This window comes from Dreissena polymorpha, chromosome 2, assembly GCF_020536995.1.
Source record: "Dreissena polymorpha isolate Duluth1 chromosome 2, UMN_Dpol_1.0, whole genome shotgun sequence".
Classification (NCBI taxonomy): domain Eukaryota; kingdom Metazoa; phylum Mollusca; class Bivalvia; order Myida; family Dreissenidae; genus Dreissena; species Dreissena polymorpha.
This window is the reverse complement of record NC_068356.1, coordinates 49674178-49695670: the sequence shown is the minus strand read 5'-3', so window position 1 is coordinate 49695670 and position 21493 is coordinate 49674178. Positions and strand designations below refer to the sequence as shown.

The 21493-nt window shown below is 35.9% G+C and overlaps 1 protein-coding gene across 2 annotated transcripts; it reads left to right on the top strand.

Annotated features, from left to right (window-relative positions):
• The first annotated feature begins 14024 nt into the window (after positions 1 to 14024).
• LOC127866979 (uncharacterized) lies at positions 14025 to 17236 on the top strand. Of its 2 annotated transcripts, XM_052407880.1 has the most exons (4): positions 14025 to 14188; positions 14401 to 14465; positions 16261 to 16370; positions 16718 to 17236. In XM_052407880.1, the coding sequence occupies exons 2-4, from the start codon at positions 14410 to 14412 to the stop codon at positions 16969 to 16971; spliced, it is 420 nt and encodes a 139-aa protein (XP_052263840.1). In that variant the 5' UTR covers positions 14025 to 14188; positions 14401 to 14409; the 3' UTR covers positions 16972 to 17236. The 2 variants fall into 2 exon arrangements, with proteins under 2 accessions (XP_052263840.1, XP_052263839.1); XM_052407879.1 differs by having other exon boundaries at positions 14025 to 14465.
• Positions 17237 to 21493: the final 4257 nt, after the last annotated feature.

Below are 21493 nucleotides of genomic sequence, written 5' to 3'. Positions count from 1 at the left end.
AAACAGCTAAAACAGCAACAAGCAAGCGACAACACCAGCACCCGCATCAGAACAACAAACAAACATAAAATCGGTTACTTGAAAAAACATAATACAATCGCATTGGTCAATCAACAAAACATACACAACATAGAAAACGTATGGGGAAATTTTATACTACGGACACTGAACATAACAACTAGATGAACAAGATGTCCCCTTTGTCAAATACAAAAAATGAGACGGCGATCACTCTATGGAAATATCTATATATGTGTCTTGTTCTGAGAAAACTGGGCACAATGCATGTGCGTAAAGTGTCGTCCCAGATTAGCCTGTGCAGTCTGCACAGGCTAATCAGGGACGACACTTTCCGCTTAAACTAGATTTTCGGTAAAAAGGGACTTCTTTTAAACGAAAAATACCATTAAAGCGAAAAGTGTCGTCCCTGATTAGCCTGTGCGGACTGCACAGGCTAATATGGGACGACACTTTACGCACATGCATTATGCCCAGTTTTTACAGAACAAGACACATATTTTCTCCTTCCGTAAATAGCGCTCATCTGTTCTAGTTTAGTGAATAGTCTCCGGTAAGGGAATATACAATGAAACTCGTTAGAGTTAATTACAAAATATATCAATCTTTCAAAAAATACACCCAATTGTGCTGACGCAGATTTTCAGATTTGTAATGCATCTATCTGCATGGATGTAAAAAATTGCTTATACGTCAACAGACAACAAACTAAAATTTAAGAAAGAAATACTCTAACTGAATGTATAAACAATTTTATTTTTAAACACTGGAACACGTCAATTACTGGAAATTCATGTAAACAGTATGAATTGTACATATAGATATTAACAACAACGAATGCCGCTTCATTTTAAGCATTTTTGATCTAAACATAAATGATTAAAACCGTTTAGATGATGATGATGATATGCACACTGATTGTAAGTGAAACATTGTAGAACGAGTGTCATGTTACATATTCTTAGCCATTTTATATTTATTTTAATTTAGGGTTTCCTAAGAAAATTTAGGAGGACGTCAGGCCCGTTTGGGTTGTGTTTTGAAGTGCTTGACCTTCCCCATGATATTATAAATGTTGCATGTGAGGATCTCACTGGTACAAAAATGGGTATACTCAAAAGTCTATGCACACTTTTTGATTTACTTTATTACAACACAAAATCAAAAAATGAACATATATATATGATTGATTCTATTTTTTTTAAATAGTTAATAAAAGCCACGTACAAAATGATATTTAAACTTTATTCGTCAGTTCATGCGCTTTGCGAATTATAACGTACTATGTTCAAGGATAACTAATATTTATTTACCGATTCAATCGAGATTTCAAATGAAATGTAAAATGATTGTTGCTGTTTGTTTTCGTCCAAACATGCGAATCGTATTAAACTGCATTTCGGATCATATATCCTAACAATTTGGCAGAAATTGTACAGTTGTACATGCGAATAAAGAGGTACACTTATTGATATGTTTGGGCATATATTGAGTCGAAATGTGAACAATGCTTATGGTTATAACATAGTTACTTGAAAACACAATCAAAATACTATACTTATTTAGTTTCTAAATCACAACAAATATTTTGTCATGACCATTTGAACTACATGTATGTTTGTAATCAACCAACATTTTCTTTCCCTCACAAGACACACCACCAAGCTTATTTTAACAGAGACTGCATCAGTCTAAAAATATATTGTCATATAATGAAACTGGCTCTTGACAAACTGAAGACATTTCTTCCGTGCTGCACCTATGCGACATTTACACCGAACCTTACTGTCACCGTAATTACGTAATTAAATCATGAACAAAACTGTATTTCCGTGTAAGTGGTCGTTAAAACAAGGTATGCGGTGGCATTCTGCCTTGTAACAAGTAACTGTGATAACAGTTAAACACACAGTCCCCATTTTCTTTTGATGCAATCTATCAGCAGGTATAGGTATATTGAAAACGGATCAAATTAATACATAATTATGGTTGAAACACTTTTGTTTAAATTGCAAATATGGATAATATATGCAAATGGTTAAACAAACGTTACTGACCGACTCAATTTTGATTAAGTTATGAAAACTGTTATATTGTACAATATACATTATTTGTGATTTAGATTGAGGAAGCGTAAACGGCTACCGGAAAAACTTTGCGAAACCGAAATTTCGCAAACTTAAGTACCCTTTTTCTTGAAGATTTGCTTATTTGTGATAAAGTATAAGATAAAAGTCTTACGTGTGATTAATAATTGGATATTTTTGCTTACAAATGCGTTTTCTTCACTATGAACTTTATTTGCAAAGTTGGGGTACCCATGGGATTTTTGTTTACCCATGGGATTTTTCTTTCTCCCATTGGAATTTTGGTTTCACCCATGAAATTTTCTCTTTAGCTTTTTTATGGGAGAAAAAATCCCATGGGTTTTCAAAAAATAAAACACGTTCCTTTATGCTTAGTTATCGAGTTTAAGCTTTGTTAAAGCATTTGTGCTTATTTTCGTTCAATTTTCTTTGATAGAAAAAAATCCCATTTTTTATGGGGATTTTTTTCTGATTTTTAGAGATGTATTCATGTTACGTTCAGAAACACTACATTTTAACAAATGATGAATAATTCTCGCGATTTTAACGCGTTAAATCGTGCATAAAAAATATAAAATTCTATGGGATTTTTTTTCCAATGGGATTTTTTTACCCGTGGGATTTTTTCCAATGGGATTTTTTTAGGTATAAGTGTTTTAAAGCTATATAATAAAAATAATAATAGTAATAATAATAATAATAATACTAATAATAATAATTAAAAAAAAAATAATCGTGCTCAATATGATTAATTTGTACTTTTAAGCGACTAACGTTTTTGTTCATTTTTTATTCGAGCCGAATGGTGTGTATGACAGCAATTTACCAGGACAAATAAATCTAACTTGTGTAGAGACCGCTACCGTACTATACAACTAGTCTTGATAACAAGTCATATCATCTCTCGACAGAAAATGAAAACAGTATGAATATTGATGTCAGCAATGCCCCCTGCTATGATAAATATTGACAAAATGAAAAACCTTGACAATAATTCCGTGTCGAATACGCATTAGATTATAGCAATCATATTCATATAAGCATTGATAAGATAATATGCGGAAATTGGTCTTATGTCATATACGGCCAGCGTAGCTCCATTCCGTAATGCGCATTCGCTATGTCCGGTATAAAGTCACGTCAGGTTTCGTAGTCGAATTATAGCATAGTAATTATTTTCACACTACGCGAATCATATGAGTTTGCCTATATATATTGTATTAAAATTTATGTTACACTATTGTGCGATGAAGACAATTGTTTGGATTTTTCGAAACACGCTTTCCGGATTGTGTGAATATAAGCTATGCATTACCGAATGCGGTTGACAGTTAACACAGATCAAATAGAATGAGATAACCGTTTATGACGGAACACACAAAATGCAAGAGCGCCCAATATATATATATATATATATATATATATATATATATATATATATATATATATATATATATATATATATATATATATATATATATATATATATATATATATATATATGTATATATATATATCGGCCATCTTCATGTAGTCTCACAGTTTTTTTAAAGACGTCATCATATTCTATGTTGCGTAAACTTCATAAACTAAGGGAATGTTTAGTTGTTGTTTTTTTATTCCACACGTAAGACACAGTTGCAGTATTTCATTGTCTGGTGAATACAATTGTTCCTCTCAATATTTCAATCACATATGCTGTCGATTTGATTTCAAAAGAATAAGCCAGCGAACACTCAGTAAAAAAAATGAAAACAGTGAAAATAATCCACCAACTAGAATCAGATTCATTAAAATCATGCGAGAAATCTAACGAGAGGAAATCTATGTAGAGCTGTTTCCTAGAATGTTTATATAAAATTATATACACTCCTAAAGAAATCCAACTAAATAAGATAATTATAAAACCATTACATTTTACGCATACGCTTCTGACACCGATTTTGCTCTGTACGACCATAAATCGTCTTTTATAACAGCTATAAATATTGCACTGAAAATGGCACGTGGTGGGTCAACCCAGAGACAAACTCAACGTGTGTAAATTTATTTATTCATTTATGTATTGCAGATTTGTATTTGTTTAGAAAATATTTCAAGTATAAACAAGCATTAAAATTTGAAATGACCGTCGTGAAGGATATAACGACATACATGTTTGACACGCAATTTATAATTTGGATTCAATTACATGCTATATCGACAGAGTAGATATCCCGTTATCGTTTCGACTTTATCAAAATGTGTCTGTTCTTAACTTAACTAGTAGCCATTTAAATACCTTCGTCTGACCGTTAACATCTGAAATGACCACCAGAAAAACTGTTCGAAACCGAAATTTTATAAATTTTATAAATTATTTACCAATCTTATATTGCTGCTTTTTTATGATAAAGTATGCGATAATAAACGTAAAACAATGACCGCTTGGTCAACAATTCACTTGTCGATTATAAACGTTTTTGTTTTAATATTTGGATAAAAAAAAAACAATCAGTGATTTGTTTCTGATTATTGTGAAATGAGAAATAATTATTACTCCAGCCGAAATAGTACACTACATTACATAATTGCTGTGGTAAACAATAGTTCGATAACATAATAAATACAATGCGAAAATACAAAATAATGCAACATTTTGCATTGTATATCGTTCATATCTATGTATTTCTAATTAGTATTAGACCTTAATGTGCCCTGTACCGTGTGCTGATGATGTGATTTTGATCAACTGTAGTGTTTGTATGTGAGTGATGTGTATGTGAGTGTTATATAGGTGTCTTCTGTGCAGTGGTTTGTTTGGGAGTGATATATATGTGAGTGTTATGTGGGTGTGTTCTGAGTCTTGTGGTGGTTATATATATATATATATGGTTGTGTATATTTTGTGGTGAGTGATTGTTGTCCATTTGTCTGAAGCTGAAGAGCAGGATTTGTCAGATGCTTACGTCCGTCGGTCAGTCGTGGTAGGCTTTATCTCGTCCCAGTTCCCACAGCGCAGAACAACCCGCCCCCGCACCAGCGCACCCACGCCAAGCGGGCTTGCGCCCGCCCGCGCCTGCACACGGTCCCGCCCAACCTCTGGAGCCTCCTGAGACTACGCACCCTCATCTATTCTCTTGCTGCGCGCGACAACAGATCAGTAAAAAAGCCGACCAAGGAGATTCGCAAAATCCCATCTACGGCCACCATCGTCCTTTCCCACCCGCCCGCCAAACATCTAGACCATGCATCAAGCTAGGCTAAATCAATTTTACTTTTACGTTGTGATTGCTATTTAAATTAGGTGGTTAAAGTACTAGGAAATGATGTAAGAATGTCGTTGTTATATCATATATTGTATGCTTTTACTTGTCGTTATTATTATGTTGTAAAAAATCATTTTTTCGTATGGTTATGTGTGGTTGATGTGCTCTCCGCCCCGAGAGAGGTGTTAGTGGGGGTTCGAGCAGGATACATGAAAACGCCCCGATTCCAGAGGCGCCCCTCGTTCTTTTAAGTGCCCGGTGTATAGCACCGATACACTTCACCCCTTTTTAACGTCCCTCGCTGATGACATATTAGTACATGGTGTTAGTATTGGTACAAATATAAATCTGCTGCCTTGTGTCCTATTTTATATTGGCATTGGCTCTCCCTGTTGTTATAATAGATATTGTTTATATAATATTGTGAGGACCAGACTAGATTTGAAAGATCATTTACTTGACGAAAGAAGATATTGACTGAGTGTTTGGGGTTGGACCAAGATGACTTTTTCATTGGGCATAAACGGGGAGACAATTTCAGGATATATTCCTTCTTTGATGAAGCACTAATCGAGCTTTGTTTTTAGCGTGAGCGTTAGCTCACACTTATGTTACAGACCATATTTTGCAAATCAGTATGTGCATAGAAGCCTTAGGTACGGTATGGGAGACAACCACTGCCAAATGCAGCAGACGACAAATGCTATATAGAGCGTCTGCTAGGAAAGATAACCAGCACATTTGCCTGTTTATAAATTACCGCTGGTACACTGCAGAGGGTTTACATGACTAATAGTGTTTAACAGCTTGTAAGATGAGATTGGCCAGTCTAGTGTTTATCATTGAAATCTGTACATATTGGCTGCTTTCAGGGAAAAGGGGGCTTAATGCATGTCAAATTAGATTATCCTGTGCATACTGATTAGCCTGCGCAATGCGCACAAGCTAATCAAGGACGACATTTTACAATAGCGAACACATACAGTGCCTTCCGCGCTTTGATTTCCTATTGTGATCGTGAGGTTATAATGGTTTGGTGTTAGACAGAGCGCGCACGTTAATGATTCTGATAATATGGTGACAAAGGCAGCAGTCCTATGTTTTTTTGTGTTTTGACCGGAGAGTAGCGTGATCTGTGTCGTTGTTGGGCGCTCTGAGGGCGCAATCGGGCTACATAGGTACATTAGAAGAGGAAGATACAATGGTTAGTGTACACATGAGATGAAATCAGCTGTTCTCTTCGCTGAAATACAAAGAGAAACAAAGTAAGATAATTACCTTCACCTCTTTTTTTTGGTCATCTTGGGTGGGTCGCGTCAGGAGAGTCATAGTTTCTCTATCCTAGCCGGCACGCTCCGACCAACATATTTTATTATTATGCGTATGGCAAAAACTTGGTCATATAAGAATGTTTCGCTATATACACCTCTAGGGGTTGCACTGTAGATATCTCAAATGAGTTACTTACGTGCGCACTTATTGTGGCTTCCGGTAGTTCGTGGAAGTGAGTTGTCTGTGTGCACTCCCCTGTTACGTCGTCGTCGGTTGATGCGTGCTGGATGCAGCGGAAAAAAGATAGCACGGGGGAAGGGGTCTCGCGGAACCCGGATACTGTTAACCCAATTGATTAATGGTTTTCAAGGGGGGTTCAAAATGCATCTATATTGTTTTAAGCAATAGTGGTTACCGAGGCTGAGTGGCCGTTATATTTGAGAAAGCGTACCCTTCCGTCGTTATATCAAAGAGTGTTGTTGTTGTTTTACTGTGTTTTAGTATGCAGTATGGCTGTCCGTTTCCGTCCATGCCGTACTCACAGGGCACAGACCAAGGGGCCCCATGGAGCTCGCCGCTGTGGCCCGTCGGCTATGTCCTGTGATGGGGTAACTATAGTTGGTTGTCATATTATTGCTATGCACGGGTCGTGATAATACCGTTAGGTTCAGTCCGAGCAGGACCAGCCACATGACGCTCGTCGGTGAGACCCGTTATCCGTGGCCCGCCCGGGACCTCTTATGGCTATAGTCCATGGATCGGGTTCGGCAGACAGGGAACATGGATATTATTATATGTATGTCTTTTTACCTTAATTACCTAAATGTATATTTATCCTGGTTACTTATATACTGAGGTTTGAGTTAGTCGCAATGATTGTAGATACGTTGTACTATATTTAGTAAGTATTTGGAGTACGAGTGGCACGGGCACGCGCTTTATTTTCACTTATGCAAGGAACGCGTTTTGTTTATATACGTATTTTTGATATTCCGATAGGCTTAAGGGAGGTAATTTATTCATGTAAAACGCGAGATATTTTGGGATGCCCTTTATAACTCTTATTTAATTAATTACATGCCGATATACAGCTTATTTTAAGATGAATTCCACCAGAAAAAAAGTACGGAAAAAGATATATTGAGATTTTGATGTTTCATAAAATGCGAGTTCCCTTATATATTTTTAATTGCAGGGGAGGTAATTATAAAAGGTTAAAGTCTCCAAATTGGTTTTGTTTGTATCTAATTACGTTTATTTTCAAGCTAATGGTGATTAAAAAATAAATTATTATTAGTATGTATTCACATGGATATTGGTACGGATATATGGTGTTCATATAATCTCTTAGAAGTGTGAGTGCATACACTATGCTACTAGATCTAATTCACTCATTGTGGCGCTCTCGCATCTCTGAGGCGTTATGTAGGACCGATGTTTTATTTAATACTGTGATCGCAGGCATTTTCGTTTTTTTTGTTAGATTGCTTAGGACACAATATATATATATATATATATATATATATATATATATATATATATATATTAATGTATATATACTTTTATTTCCTCCAGGGTAGGAGAGCAGAAGATATATACAGCAAGCCATCAGAATAAAATACAGTTTCACAGCATATTGTACATACATTGTTTATAGCAACCAGATAAAATATATTGAAGTAATAAATAGGTACATTTTAAGAATAAACATTCTGATAATTGAAGTAATCAATACTTACACAAAGAATATACATTTTGGAAAATGGCAATATCACGATAAAGTTACATCAGAAATAAACAGTGCGACAGCATTTGCCAACATATTGATAAAATTCAGTGACATGTATGAGCGATTGGTTTTTACCCCTGACTATTCACTGAGGTTATCTTGACGAAATCAAAATTGAAGAGTAAATTATCTAGTGAATAGTAGTTTACATAAGTGTATGGTTACCTCAACTGATCATGAGAGTAGCCGAATGGCGAGAGTGATAAAATTGTAAGATACATACGCATCTTTCAAAAATCATTTCATGCGAAATGTAAAGATAGTGAAAATATGTAATTTAATACACTTTAACTTTTAAAGGCTGAAAAGCAGCCATCGTGATAGAAAAGTTTGAGAATCGCTCATTTTCATTTTCTGAGCTGAGTTTCAGCAAAGATCTATACAGTTTGCCCAAAGGTGCTCATTGACATAAATGCCGTAAATCAGAATATACCGATACGGTTAAAAACACGTTCCCACAGCCGCTTTCGCTGTGCGTCATTAGTGGTACAGAAACACGTCAAATGTACAGTTATATTATCAACGATAAGGTTGCACAGGCTTCAGTTTTGAGAAAATGGGCGTGACGTCACTAATCCTATGCTATTTAAAATTGTTTGACAGGCAGTCAGAAGATTTGGATTTGCCCTGGCTATATCCCACAGTGGCGAACAATTGCCTGGTCTAATCACATTTTCTAAAAGGTTGTACTGGTCACTGCAACAAAGTCGCTGAGCCACATCGATTTTCGCCTGCAAAATCACTGTTTTGTCTATTATCATTTTCCATGTAAACCTTGTTGGGAATAGTCCAGTTTCGATGTGTTCATTGAGAAATTGAAGGATACCGTATTTTCCAAGGGGCCTGTACACGTCTGCCATAAAACCTACACTTTAATTTTCCAGATTCATATATCTAAGCAACCTGTTGTGAAATACATCTTTCACCAGGTACTTTGGCGATAATGTGCATATCTGGCCTAGGAATTTTAACTTCGAGCAGTCCATGTATGTTACAATCGGTGATGCATTTGATACACACATACAGTAGTCTGTAGAGACACTTTTGTGCAAACCCTGCACGTGTTTTATACAGAATCTATGTGCAGAATCTGACCGAGCTACATCACTTGCTGCACAGTTATTCCAGAGTTCACAACCGTACATTGCCTTCGGAAGGACGGCTGTCGTATATATCGTCATCAATGTTTTTGCACTAACATTTTCGCTGCTAATACCAGTACCACATATGTTGAAATATGTCCCACTTAGTTTTACACTTGCTTCCTTGATAGATCCCTTTGTTGCCAGCACACTGTCGCAGATAATCCCAAGATGCGTGTATTTTTCTGCGATCGAAATCGGGTAAGGACCCAGTTTGAATGAATGTTGGTGCTTATGTCCCTGTTCATTAAAAACAACAACAGCGCAGTAACTAGGGTTGTACAAGAATCTCCATTTCTTCGAATATTCGTAACAAATGTTTAGCAAATTGTCAAGACCATGCTTTGAAAAAGACACAAGCACCATATCGTCGGCGACTGTCGGGGCACACAAATTTAGATCGTACAGGCACACACCATTTTTACTATTCATAAGTTCCGTTATAAGTCCGTCGATGAACACAAGGTACAAGAGCGGCGAGCTCTTACCGCCCTGTCGAGTACCCTGGAGTACCGGAAGTTCACATGAGTGCAATTCCTGGTAGCGTACCCGACTTTTTGTGTTACGGTACATATCTCTGAAAGCTGCCAGCGTGTTGTTATCGACCGATGGCGCTAATGGGTCATTATTTAAGGCTAGCAATTTATGGAACAGGCCCTCGTGCCAAACTCGGTCGAAAGCTTGTCAAGCGTCCAGGTAACATAAAAAGACTGAGGATGAGTTTTCTCGAGCGTAGTGTAAGCATTCGCGGAGCGAAAAACTCGTCATAATGCAGCCCAGCTGGTCTTGGAAGCCCCCTTGCAGTCTGTTTAATTTATTCAGTATATTATTCTTACAGCGGTCTAAAAGTATCATTTCATAGAGATTTAATAAACTTGATGTTAATGTTATTTCACTGTAATTATTTGGTTCATCTTTTCTTTTGTTACCTCCCTTATGTAAGGTGAGTATTTCTCCGTCCTTCATTTTATCGGGAATATGCCCGCTTTGCAACATCTGTGTATACATGAGAGACAATGGCTCCGCTAGAATAACGGCACCGAATAACAAGTGTTCGTGCATAATCCTATCGGGCCCACAAGCTTTACCTTTTACCAACGTTCGTATGCAGGACAAAACTGATGTTGGGTGTACAATTGCTGTGGAGTCAAGGACCATAGTTTCGCGCTTAAAGACGGCGGTTCTCGGTTAGGAGTTAGGTGTGGAATGTTCCTATTTGTTCATGTGCCAAGTACTTAAAGGCGGTTTATCGCACTTTATTAGTCCGCGTTTCAGGAGAATGGGTAATAAATGCAAATCAGCATGTGCTTAGAAGCCTTAAGTACGGCAAGAACCACAACTCACTCTGCTAAGAACGATTACCGCTGCCTGCCTGTCTGCAGCAGACGACACATGATTCTGTTCTAGCAGTGAATGTATATATCAGCTTGTAAAACGACATTGGCCAGTCTAGTGTTTATCATTGAAATCTGTACATATTGGCTGCTTTCATGGAAAACGGGGCTTAACGCACAAGCTAATCAAGGACGACAACAGCGAACAACTTCAGTGCCTTCAGCGCTTTGATTTATAATATACATTATGTCCTATGTTATATGGCGTATAGCTGCTAATATATGTGTGTATAAAATATGTTAACCGCCTTTGTTTTTTATATAAATGAAATCATACTAAAACTCTACGAATTGAGGATTTACATGGTTTTATGAGCTGTAAAAGATTATTGCAAACAACAATTATTATTGTTTTTAATGCAGACACTTTAAAAGACTGTGAGTGCAGACCCTAGGATCTTGCGATAAATCAAACGGAAAGGTACTTAAGGTACTTAAGCTATGTTGATGAAACTCGGACATTGTTGACGCACTGTCTTCAATAAATACTGTTTTTGAGTGAGGTAAAACTTACAAATGTTTTTGTTAGCCAATTGACGTGTATCGTGGTATTTTGAAATTATTTTTAAAATAACTGGGCTAAGTATTGGTTTCGGTAGAAAGGTACTGCAATCATCATCATCGTCATCGTCATTTAGTAAATTATAAATTATTGGAAATAAGTAAAGCCAGCTATTCACTTCGGGGAAATTAAGGTTTAATGTTTTGAGTATTAGAAATGATAGTCGCAGGAAAATCTCTGATCCGGCCCCACCCCAACCCCCATAACTTTTGACCCAGGGGTCAGATCAAAATTCCGTAGCTGTCACCATCGCACATATGCTCATAGTGTGTAATTTTAACAGTTCTAATAGTGTAGGAGGAGATAGTGGCCAGGACGGACGGCGGAGATAACTACATTATCCCCACTTTTTCTCCGAAAAGCGTGGGGATAATAACTGGTCTTTTTACCAAATAATTAGCTTGTAAATGTATGCAGTGCTAGAGACAACTTTTGTTTACAACTCAAATAGTCTGTAAAATTGCCAGGGTTTTATATTGATTTAAGTGCATAAATGTATGCAGAGCTTGGCTTATGTCGAAAGCTAGTCATAAATCTCTTGTATTTCTGAATTCAAAGTGCAATATTACTAACCTCTTTACAATAAATAAGTTCGTAAAGTTACGCACTGCTTTTGCCATAAATTAGTTCGTAAAAATACGCACTGCTAGTGGAGAAATTGCCAGGATTTTTATTTTGATTTCAGTGCGTAAATTTACGAAGAGCTTGACTTATGCAGAAAGATCATATATTTTAGTTAAAAGTGTACTATAATATTGCTATCTTTTGCCATAAATTAGTTCGTAAATTTACGCACTTCCACTTGAGAAATTTCCAGGGTTTTTATTTGGATTTAAGTGCGTAAATTTACGAAGGGCTTGACTTAAGCAGAAAGATCATATATTTTAGTTAAACGTGTTGTATATTTGAATTTCAAACAATAATATTGCTATCTTTTGCCATAAATTAGTTCGTAAATTTACGCACTGCCACTTGAGAAACTTCCAGGGTTTTTATTTGGATTTAAGTGCATAAATTTACGAAGAGCTTGACTTATGCAGAAAGATCATATATTTTAGTCAAAAGTGTTGTATATTTGAATTTCAAACAATAATTTTGCTATCTTTTGTCATAAATTAGTTCGTACATTTACGCAGTGCTTTGGAAATTTTTGTACTTTGAATCGTTTGTAAAATTATCTGGTATTTTGATGTTCATTTAAGTGCGTAAATTTACGCAAGGCTTGGCTTATGTTGACAGATACTTCGAAAAAATATTGTTTTTGTGAAATTCGAACTACCGCATGACTTTTTTTATTATAAATTAGTTCGTAAATTTACGCAGTTTTTGGGACAGATTTTGCATAGTTCTTCGATTTCGATGTAAAATTATGAAGATTTTAGTGAGTAAATTTACGCAGTGCTTGCAAAAATCGACAACTGTATTTTGAAAAGTTTGTGAGAATTAAATTTATGGGCAATAAAATGAGTAATAAATCACATGTTTTTCTTCTTTTTGCAACGTTAAAAGGGAATATTGAGGGATATTCCCTTATAAAATGCCAGTGAGTTATACATGGGAATGTCTGAAATATAGTTGGATGATAGGTCCATGTAATAATATCATATAAAAAGTCAACTTGAATCAATTATACCAAACCGTTGCGAAAATTCCCCTCCATTGTTTTATGGAGATCTTTCAACGAGCAACTTAATTGTAGTAAGTGTTGACTAAGCTGAAATGTAAAACGATGTGTCGTTTTGTCTTCAAAATATAATGCGAGAAAATGATTGCATTTACCGGTAGATAGCGTTCCAATTGACGATGACAAGAAAAGTACAGCGATAAGTCAATCATTGAAATGACACCTTTGCCCCATCTCTGCTCATAGTGACAAACGTAATCGAATCGAAAACAAACATTGACTTGACAGAGAGATACCTTTAAGTGTATCCCATTCATATTGGACACTTGAACCAGTTAATACTTGTTTAATTGTATTACGCATTGTTTATATCAACGTCAACTCCGATTAAAATGGCGGATGTTTGCGTTAATCGAGCGCTACCAGAATTAGCGACAATGCCTTAATCGATTAACGATATCTACGATTTCTTGAAGAAAATCTTCAAAAAGACATTGTTGTCGTCTGTCTGAAGTGTTTTACCACTAGATGTCTCAAATAATTATCTCAAGTACTAATACCGATTGTTCCAGCGTTTGCTAAAACCACTAAAGAAGTTTATAAAATTGTCGTTTTCCTAAAGCAGCAAGCGTTTACGGCGCGAACAATCAGAATGAGCTGTTTGTGTCGCGAACAAAGTGTTTCAGCAGGCTCGGATTTGTTAAAGCAAGGTGCAAGCAGATAAGTTATCATGTTTAAAGGAAAAAGCGTCATTATAACAACACTTCAATGTTCAAAAGCCTGCCGAGTTTGATAACACCAGTAAATGCGTATTTTACCCGATTTATGTCATGATTCTGTTTTTATATCCTTTGGTGCACGTAAAATAAATATTGCCTTCATTAAACATCGACTGACGATTTTACTACATTTTCATTGTCATCAGTGATTCCATGTGGCTTGCTTTTCGAGCACATGCTTCTAACATTCATACTTGAACAATCTATCGACCACAGTGTCGCGTTCATTTATTTTCCTACCTATATCGCGGCTTTGATGTCTATACAGTAGTGGTGTTTTATTGTTCCTGTGTCCTGAATAGTGCTGAACTCAAAATTCTGTGTTATAGGCAATCAAGGGTCGGGCCTTCGATGGGAAAATGATTTTTTCCCGTTTGAAACAACACACTTGAATATGCATGTCTATTATATGGTTTTATGGGATTACATACATTTGAGCATGAGTATACATGTAGTTTAATCAATTAATCTTTAATATTCTCCAGATTACCCGTATGAAGATCGCACGGAATCCATTTGCAAAGGGTTTTCGAAAAGCAGGAACATGCAGGTAATGCTTATTTTATTTCCATAGACCGGTTTTTAGCTTCACTCTAAAACATTATTATTTTTCAGTCATCGCAGGTTTAAACAATAATACGCAGAAATCAGATTCAATGATAATTGCACGTAATAAAAGAGCATATACACACAATATAAAGTACATATATACTGGATGTTTGTTCATTAATAATCAGGACCTTTTTTGTGGCTCATCAACCGCAGATGTATTGGCTAGTTTTAATTGACAAAACGCTATGATAACCTGTTTGTACTTTAACAAGCGTTTATGGTGGATACCAATCTGAATGAATTGCTGATAAAAAGTCATATATTGCGCATACTACTTTTAAACCGATTATGGCGGCGTATAACTTTTCTCCAAGCTGTTTAAGTTACTACGAGTGAAACTTACCATAACTGTGTTTAATGATTATCATATATAATTTAACTTTAGTTTTATTTCAATAATAATCGCAACGAAAATCCACCACGTTTGTTCGTCCTTCAACTGTTCTTTTATATTATATTCTTAAGCGGATGTTTCTTTCAAGTTGGGGATTATAAAAATATGCATTTGAATGTTTGGAACCAGCTTATGATTTGAGAGTAGGTTGTCATGATTGCTTCTGAAACAAGAACACATGTCGGTCAACGTACCAAATCACAAGATTAGACTTTATTCGTATACAGCATGTATATATGTTCAAACAACATGGACATACTTAAAGAAGTGTCCTGGTAATCATAGCTAAGCGAACCGATTTTCTTTTCTAATGCTATCAAAGGTGTTTATAATATTAAGTGTAGTCAATAAGCATTTTGAAGCGTTTGTGCATACTTTTCACTGTTTATTCAAGTTTTAAATTCCCACGTGTCCCCGAGGCGAAAAACACTGCAGCCCATTGACCACTGGCGGGAGCGCCGGGCCCAATCATCGCGCGTCTTAATCTCGCGATAACGCGTGAGAACTCCCAGCGCGCGTGGTGTAAGCGCTGATTACTGCTGTCAATTTATCATGAGTAGTGGTCCAAAACGGGTCAATTATTACTTATTAAATATCGCGCTCTTGCATCCCAAATCTTATCTGAAATGTCATAATGGTGTCGTCTGCAAATTGCTTGCACGTTTTGTTAGTAGTTAAAGTTTTCACCACGTGAACACTGTTTAGTTTAAAAACGCTTTATGAAGTGCCGATGGAACATATTTTTGTATAGCACACTACTACAGTTTACTTTATTGTAAAAATATAACAAAATGACAATATGTACTCGGTTGACGCTTGATTATTCCATGCATCTTGTACTAGGATTCCTAAAAATGTGAGCCTCGATATGGGAAAACTAGGGTTAATGAATGTAGGTAAAGTTTAATCCCATAGAGATCTGTGCGGTGTACACGGGCTAATCAGGGAATAAATATTCCGCTTTTAGGAAATGTTTCGTTGTCTTAACGTAAATCCAGTTTAGGCGGAAAGTGCCGTCCTTGATTAGCCAGTGTAGACTGCACAGGCCAATCTGTGACGACATTTTGCGCACATGCATCAAACCCAGTTTTCCCAGAAAGAGGCTGATATAATACACACAATTCCAAACGGCGATCGATTGGCCTCCAGTAATGTTCGCATATTTCATTTTAACATACCTAGAAATAGACTTGCGATTTTTTTAATGTACTAAGTGGTTTTTAACTTAATCGGTAAATCAAACGGTAAACCAATGAGCTGTAGTTACTACTAAAATACCCCGTTTCGGTACAAACTGTCTTCAGCGACATACATATCATGTTTTTTATATATCTGACAGAAGTTCTCTGGAAGCCATGATGGCCAGCTTTCGAGTTGTGCTTGACGACAGAAAGAACACAACACCTCCGCTCAAGAGGAAACTGTCCGAGATGGACGAGGAATGCACAGGTAATGCCATGTCTTGACCTTAAACGCTATGACAAACCTGTGCTCAATTTGGGCACACAAGAATATGAATGATTAATACAAAGAACCGACAAAGAAAAATATGCTGTTGTAGCTTGATTGCATCGAGTGACTTATGCATAAAGAAAATAAAAACATAACCACTTGATACTTATACTAGTTTTTCATTATTTGAAATACAAGTGCATTCAATATCAGCCATTGTGTAAATGCAACGTATAACATGATTTCTTATCGAGTAGTATGTTTGGTCACGATGTATTGTCAGCACATACTAAGGTCAGTGGTCTTCTACATGCGCTTTGTCTAAACAATATACCTTTTTTCAGATGCAAAGTCAACAGACAATCACGTTTCAATATCTGCCAGGCAATCGTCCTTCTCGACAAACAACTTGGCATGTCTAAATATATCCGGGAGCTGCTATTCAGAGTCACCATCTGTACCAGCATTCTACCCGTCGTTTCGCGGACCCGTTTCAACGCAGGGCTTGCAAACCAACACCATATCTGCCAGCTCTCTTTCAACTTTATCAACAGGCTTCGATTATACGAAACAGGGTATGCGTCCAGTTTTCATCTAAAACCAAACATTACCGGTCTATGTTCCCTCCTCGCGAATACAGGAAGTGCATCCAGCATTCAGACTGTCCTCGTTCGCCCATATTGATCCACTTATTCTGGACGCTTATTACAAAAGTTTACTATCATACCCATCTATGCAAAATATTATGATGTGTCCTCAATCAATGAAACTAGTCAATCAAATCGACACGAAACACGATGAGTTCGGACACAATGTGTCAAACGCCTTTGATTCAATTCACGATGACGGAGAGATTGTTTTAACCTTATGTACAACGTAACATTTTTGTCTATTACTAATACTTTAATAAATATTTTGAATATGTGTTCGCGTTTGGTACAAGTTTTAAGTGTATTTATTTTATTCACTCAATGTCTATTTATTTCATTTGCGGGATAACAAAATTCACTGTGAGCGATATGTTAGAACTTTTGCTTGTGATGGTCATTTTTAGCCCCAAATGCTAATTCAAACACTGAGATACACACTTTTGGTGCTAGTATTCAATAGAACCGCAATTCATAAAAACACATAAACGACCGTTGCATGCCCAACAGCTTAGAAAGAAAGCATAACAAATCATTTACAAGTAAAATACTCATACAATGACGGAGTTTGACTGCGACTGTAAATGATTTGTCCTTCAAGACTGGCACCTTCAACACTCGTTAATGAAGTGACGTACCTCAAGCATTTTGGTTGCCATTGAGTTTTAATTTCAAATAAAATGCAACCTTTCTATATCTTTACATTAAGTTACCAACATATATTAATGTTAAACAGAACAAAAATCATTGAATAATTAAAACCAACAGCTTCGGTTTTAGATAAGGTACTTCGTAGCAGATTTTCATATTTTCTGAAGTGGACTTAGAAGAAGTTACATAAACTTCTCTGATATTTGGAATAATCTAAAGTACTTTTAAGTAGACACAAACAGTTATTGAATTAAAAGGTCCGGAACCTAACGAAGCAAAATGTAATGCGCTGGTAATGGCGATGTATGTAAGTAATACATGTGTCCCCAAATTATCAATTATCCAATACATATGGATGTTGTTATGTATGTCGTTCCTACGACATATTAAAGTCGTGTTGATGACATAATTTCATTGCTGGAACGACTTAGTAATTCGTGGGAAATACTTAGTAACTCGTGGTCGCGAGATATCCATTTCGTGGGAACGAAATAGTAACTCGTGTGATGGAGATACAAATTCGTTATAACGATATATAGAGAAAATCCGAATCGAATGGAACAATAACAGTTCTGAAAGAATATGATTGCATCGCAATTTCAGTTCCGGAACATTTAGTCATGGAAATTCTACAATACATATGCAGCAACACAACCACACAACATCAATCTTTTATAGCATCACTGTGTACATGCCGTGGTTTGGCCCAGAATGGTTTATTTATACAAGTTAAACACAAATGTTCACAGTACCATCATGCCTAATTTGAATACACTATTATAATTACAACTCAAATGTGTGCATATCAAACAATCATTTATAATAACATTTTGGAAACTCCAGTTTTATGTGATAAAGTAGCCACTATTTTAAAGCTAAATGTCGCACAGTAAAATTATAATTTATTATTATGTGGGAGCTGCTATTCGCCGTCATCGTCCGTATCAACATTCTACTGAATGTGCAAAGACCAATTTTAATCGGGGCTTGCAAACCAACACAAACAAGCAACCATCTCTATTTTTGCTTCATTAACGGCCTCAAATTATATTAACCCGGAAAAACGCTAAGTATTTGCATTAAACCGAACATTACTAGTCTAATTACCGTCTACGCGCATACATGAAGTGCATCCAGCATTCGTACTCTCTTCTTTTTTCCCCATATTTATTTACTGATTACGGACGCTGCTCATAAAGTTTACCGTCATACTTACCATGCAAAATGTGATGATATTTCCGCAATTGTTAAAAGCAGTCAAATACGTTGAACAACACATGTGTTTTCACACAGTGTGACTAACTAGTCGACTCACAAGACGGAAATAGAGAGGTTGTTTTGAACTCTAGGAATAACTACGTAAAAATGGTCATGTAACGAAAAGCTTAAATAAATGTAACAGTGCAAATCATCTTTTAGCGATTCGTAAAATATTAAAGACTACGGAATTATAGACCAAATCGGGACAGTCCAACTGCTTTCTTGTTATCGATATATTTTGTTTTAACCAAAGAGAGCCATTCTAAACGAATATGTATCAACACCAGCTCACAATTACTAATAAATATTTCTAATGGTCCGCTGATGGATCAAACATTCAAAAAGGCAGAATTTAAATCCGTACAAAAACACCGGAAAAAAGTATTGCATCTTTAAACGGAATAGAGTGTGATGCGTCGTGATTTACTTAAGTGAGTATATTACTTTCGTACCAAGCGAACAGGCATACATTCGTTTGCACTGGGCGCTTTCGAACAAATATATACTAAAATGCATTTCTCACAAATAAAATACCTAATTGCGAAATTAACGTCATCATCTTTCATCAGAACTGATATATTTGCAATGCATTATTTATTTTTGAGAGATAGGGACAAGTAATCAACAATTGATATAAAAAGGGAACTCATTGTCGCCATCGTACTATCGCACTGTCGCCATCGTATTGTTGCACTGTCGCATGTTAGTCATCGTACTATCTCGTTCTCGCTATCGTTCTAACGCATTGTCGCCATCGTATTGTCGCATTGTCGTCATCGTACTATCACGTTCTCGCATACTCACCCTCTGGAGTTTTGTGTGTAACTATGATGACCCTAACGGTATTCCGTACAGTGCGTAAAATCTGGTTTGGAATCACAATTTATTTGTGTAAAACAGATGTTAAAAACCCGACATTTTTTATAAATAGCAGTCTTAATATCCATTTCCAAGCTTTAAATAATCATATTAAAACAAGTTTCATGTTTGTATCGGTTGAAGTTCTTGTTAATAGTAGAAACAAAAAACACAATAAAACGCTGATCGGGCTTACTCATTTGAGGCAAGAAAACACATCGCGCTATTATATATAACATATAACACGCATCCGCCAAGTTCGAGTGCCGTCGTTCCGGTGAATGTGTCGCACAGTCGTGTCAAGAGCTTCCGAGTTCGGATATGAGACCACGAAACATGGCTTGACTTTATATATCAGTCAGCATAGAACCTGACCAGACTGCGCGTTTGGACAAGCTAGGATGGACCAACTTTGGCATATGACATAAGACCCATTTTCGCATTACGCGTGTCATCTGACCTTTATAATGTGTATATAGCTTTGAATGGAGTCTGCACAAAGTTTTTGCATGGACTTATTGTGAATGTGTTGCACGCTTTCAATAGCCCTAATGAGGGCATATATAAGATCAATAATACTACGGAGTTCATTTTCTGTTGCAAAATGAAATGTAATTAAGATTGTTACTCAGCGGTGTGTACAGTATGACAGAGTTGTCTGTCTGCGATGCATTTATACTTGTTCATAGCTGGCATACTCACCAATTGGACTCGAACAAAATGATAAGATCTACTAGCATAAACCTGAAATCGTTACTTATTTTACGAATATTCATGTTATTTATATTATTCAATTTATTATTCATATTCATAATATTATAATTATTTTTACTATTTTTATTGTTGATTTTCGCATTTAGAAACTTATTCGGCTTACGAAACTGAAAAATCCCATTGGAAAATAATTTCCATGGGGGAAAAATTGCCATGGGAGAAAAAAATCCCATGGGATTTTTTTTCAAACACGACTAAACGCATTAAAATATTGTATGTTGTTGATCATTTCATAAAATATGATGTTTCTGGAAGTTTAATGAATAAATCTCTTAAAATAAGAAACAAATCCCATGAGATTTTTTCTCCCATTTTAAAATGGGATTTTTTTATTACTAAATATTTATTTATATAATTCGCATACAACCAATATACAGTCCTTAAATAACATTAAAATACTTAAAAACGCAAATAAAACACGTTTTTTAAAATGTTCAAAACCCATGGGATTTTTCTCCCATTTGCAAATTATGGGAAAAAAAATCCAATTGCAAAAAAAATCCTATTGGAAAAAAATCCCATGGGAAAATCGAAAAGGCCATGGGAAAATGCAAAAATCCCATGGGAATCCCAACTTTGCTTATAAATTTCATAGTGAAGAAAACGCAGTTTTGACTGAAAATAACCAATTATTAATCAAGGATAAGACTTTTATCGCATACTATGTCTCAAAGTAGCAAATCTTTAAGGAAAAGGGTACTTAAGTTTGCGAAATTTCGGTTTCGCAAAGTTTTCCGGTGGCCGTTCTTATCGAAATATACATTAATGAGTAACTTTTGAGGTTCTTTTGAGTCCGACTCTAAGGCTAATACGTTTTACCAGGATTTAACATTAACCTAATATTGAAAGGTTTTTTCATTGTTAAATTATTGTTCCAATTTGTTTTTCTTTTATGTATGTACTTACTTGCGAATCAACTTACACCGTTTT

Excerpts from the sequence above, each read along its gene's own strand:
- LOC127866979 (XM_052407880.1), top strand. The coding sequence starts at position 14,410 with ATGAAGATCGCACGGAATCCATTTGCAAAGGGTTTTCGAAAAGCAGGA. Across the intron at positions 14,466-16,260 it reads CGAAAAGCAGGAACATGCAG|AAGTTCTCTGGAAGCCATGA; the intron begins GTAATGCTTATT and ends TATATCTGACAG. Across the intron at positions 16,371-16,717 it reads GATGGACGAGGAATGCACAG|ATGCAAAGTCAACAGACAAT; the intron begins GTAATGCCATGT and ends ACCTTTTTTCAG.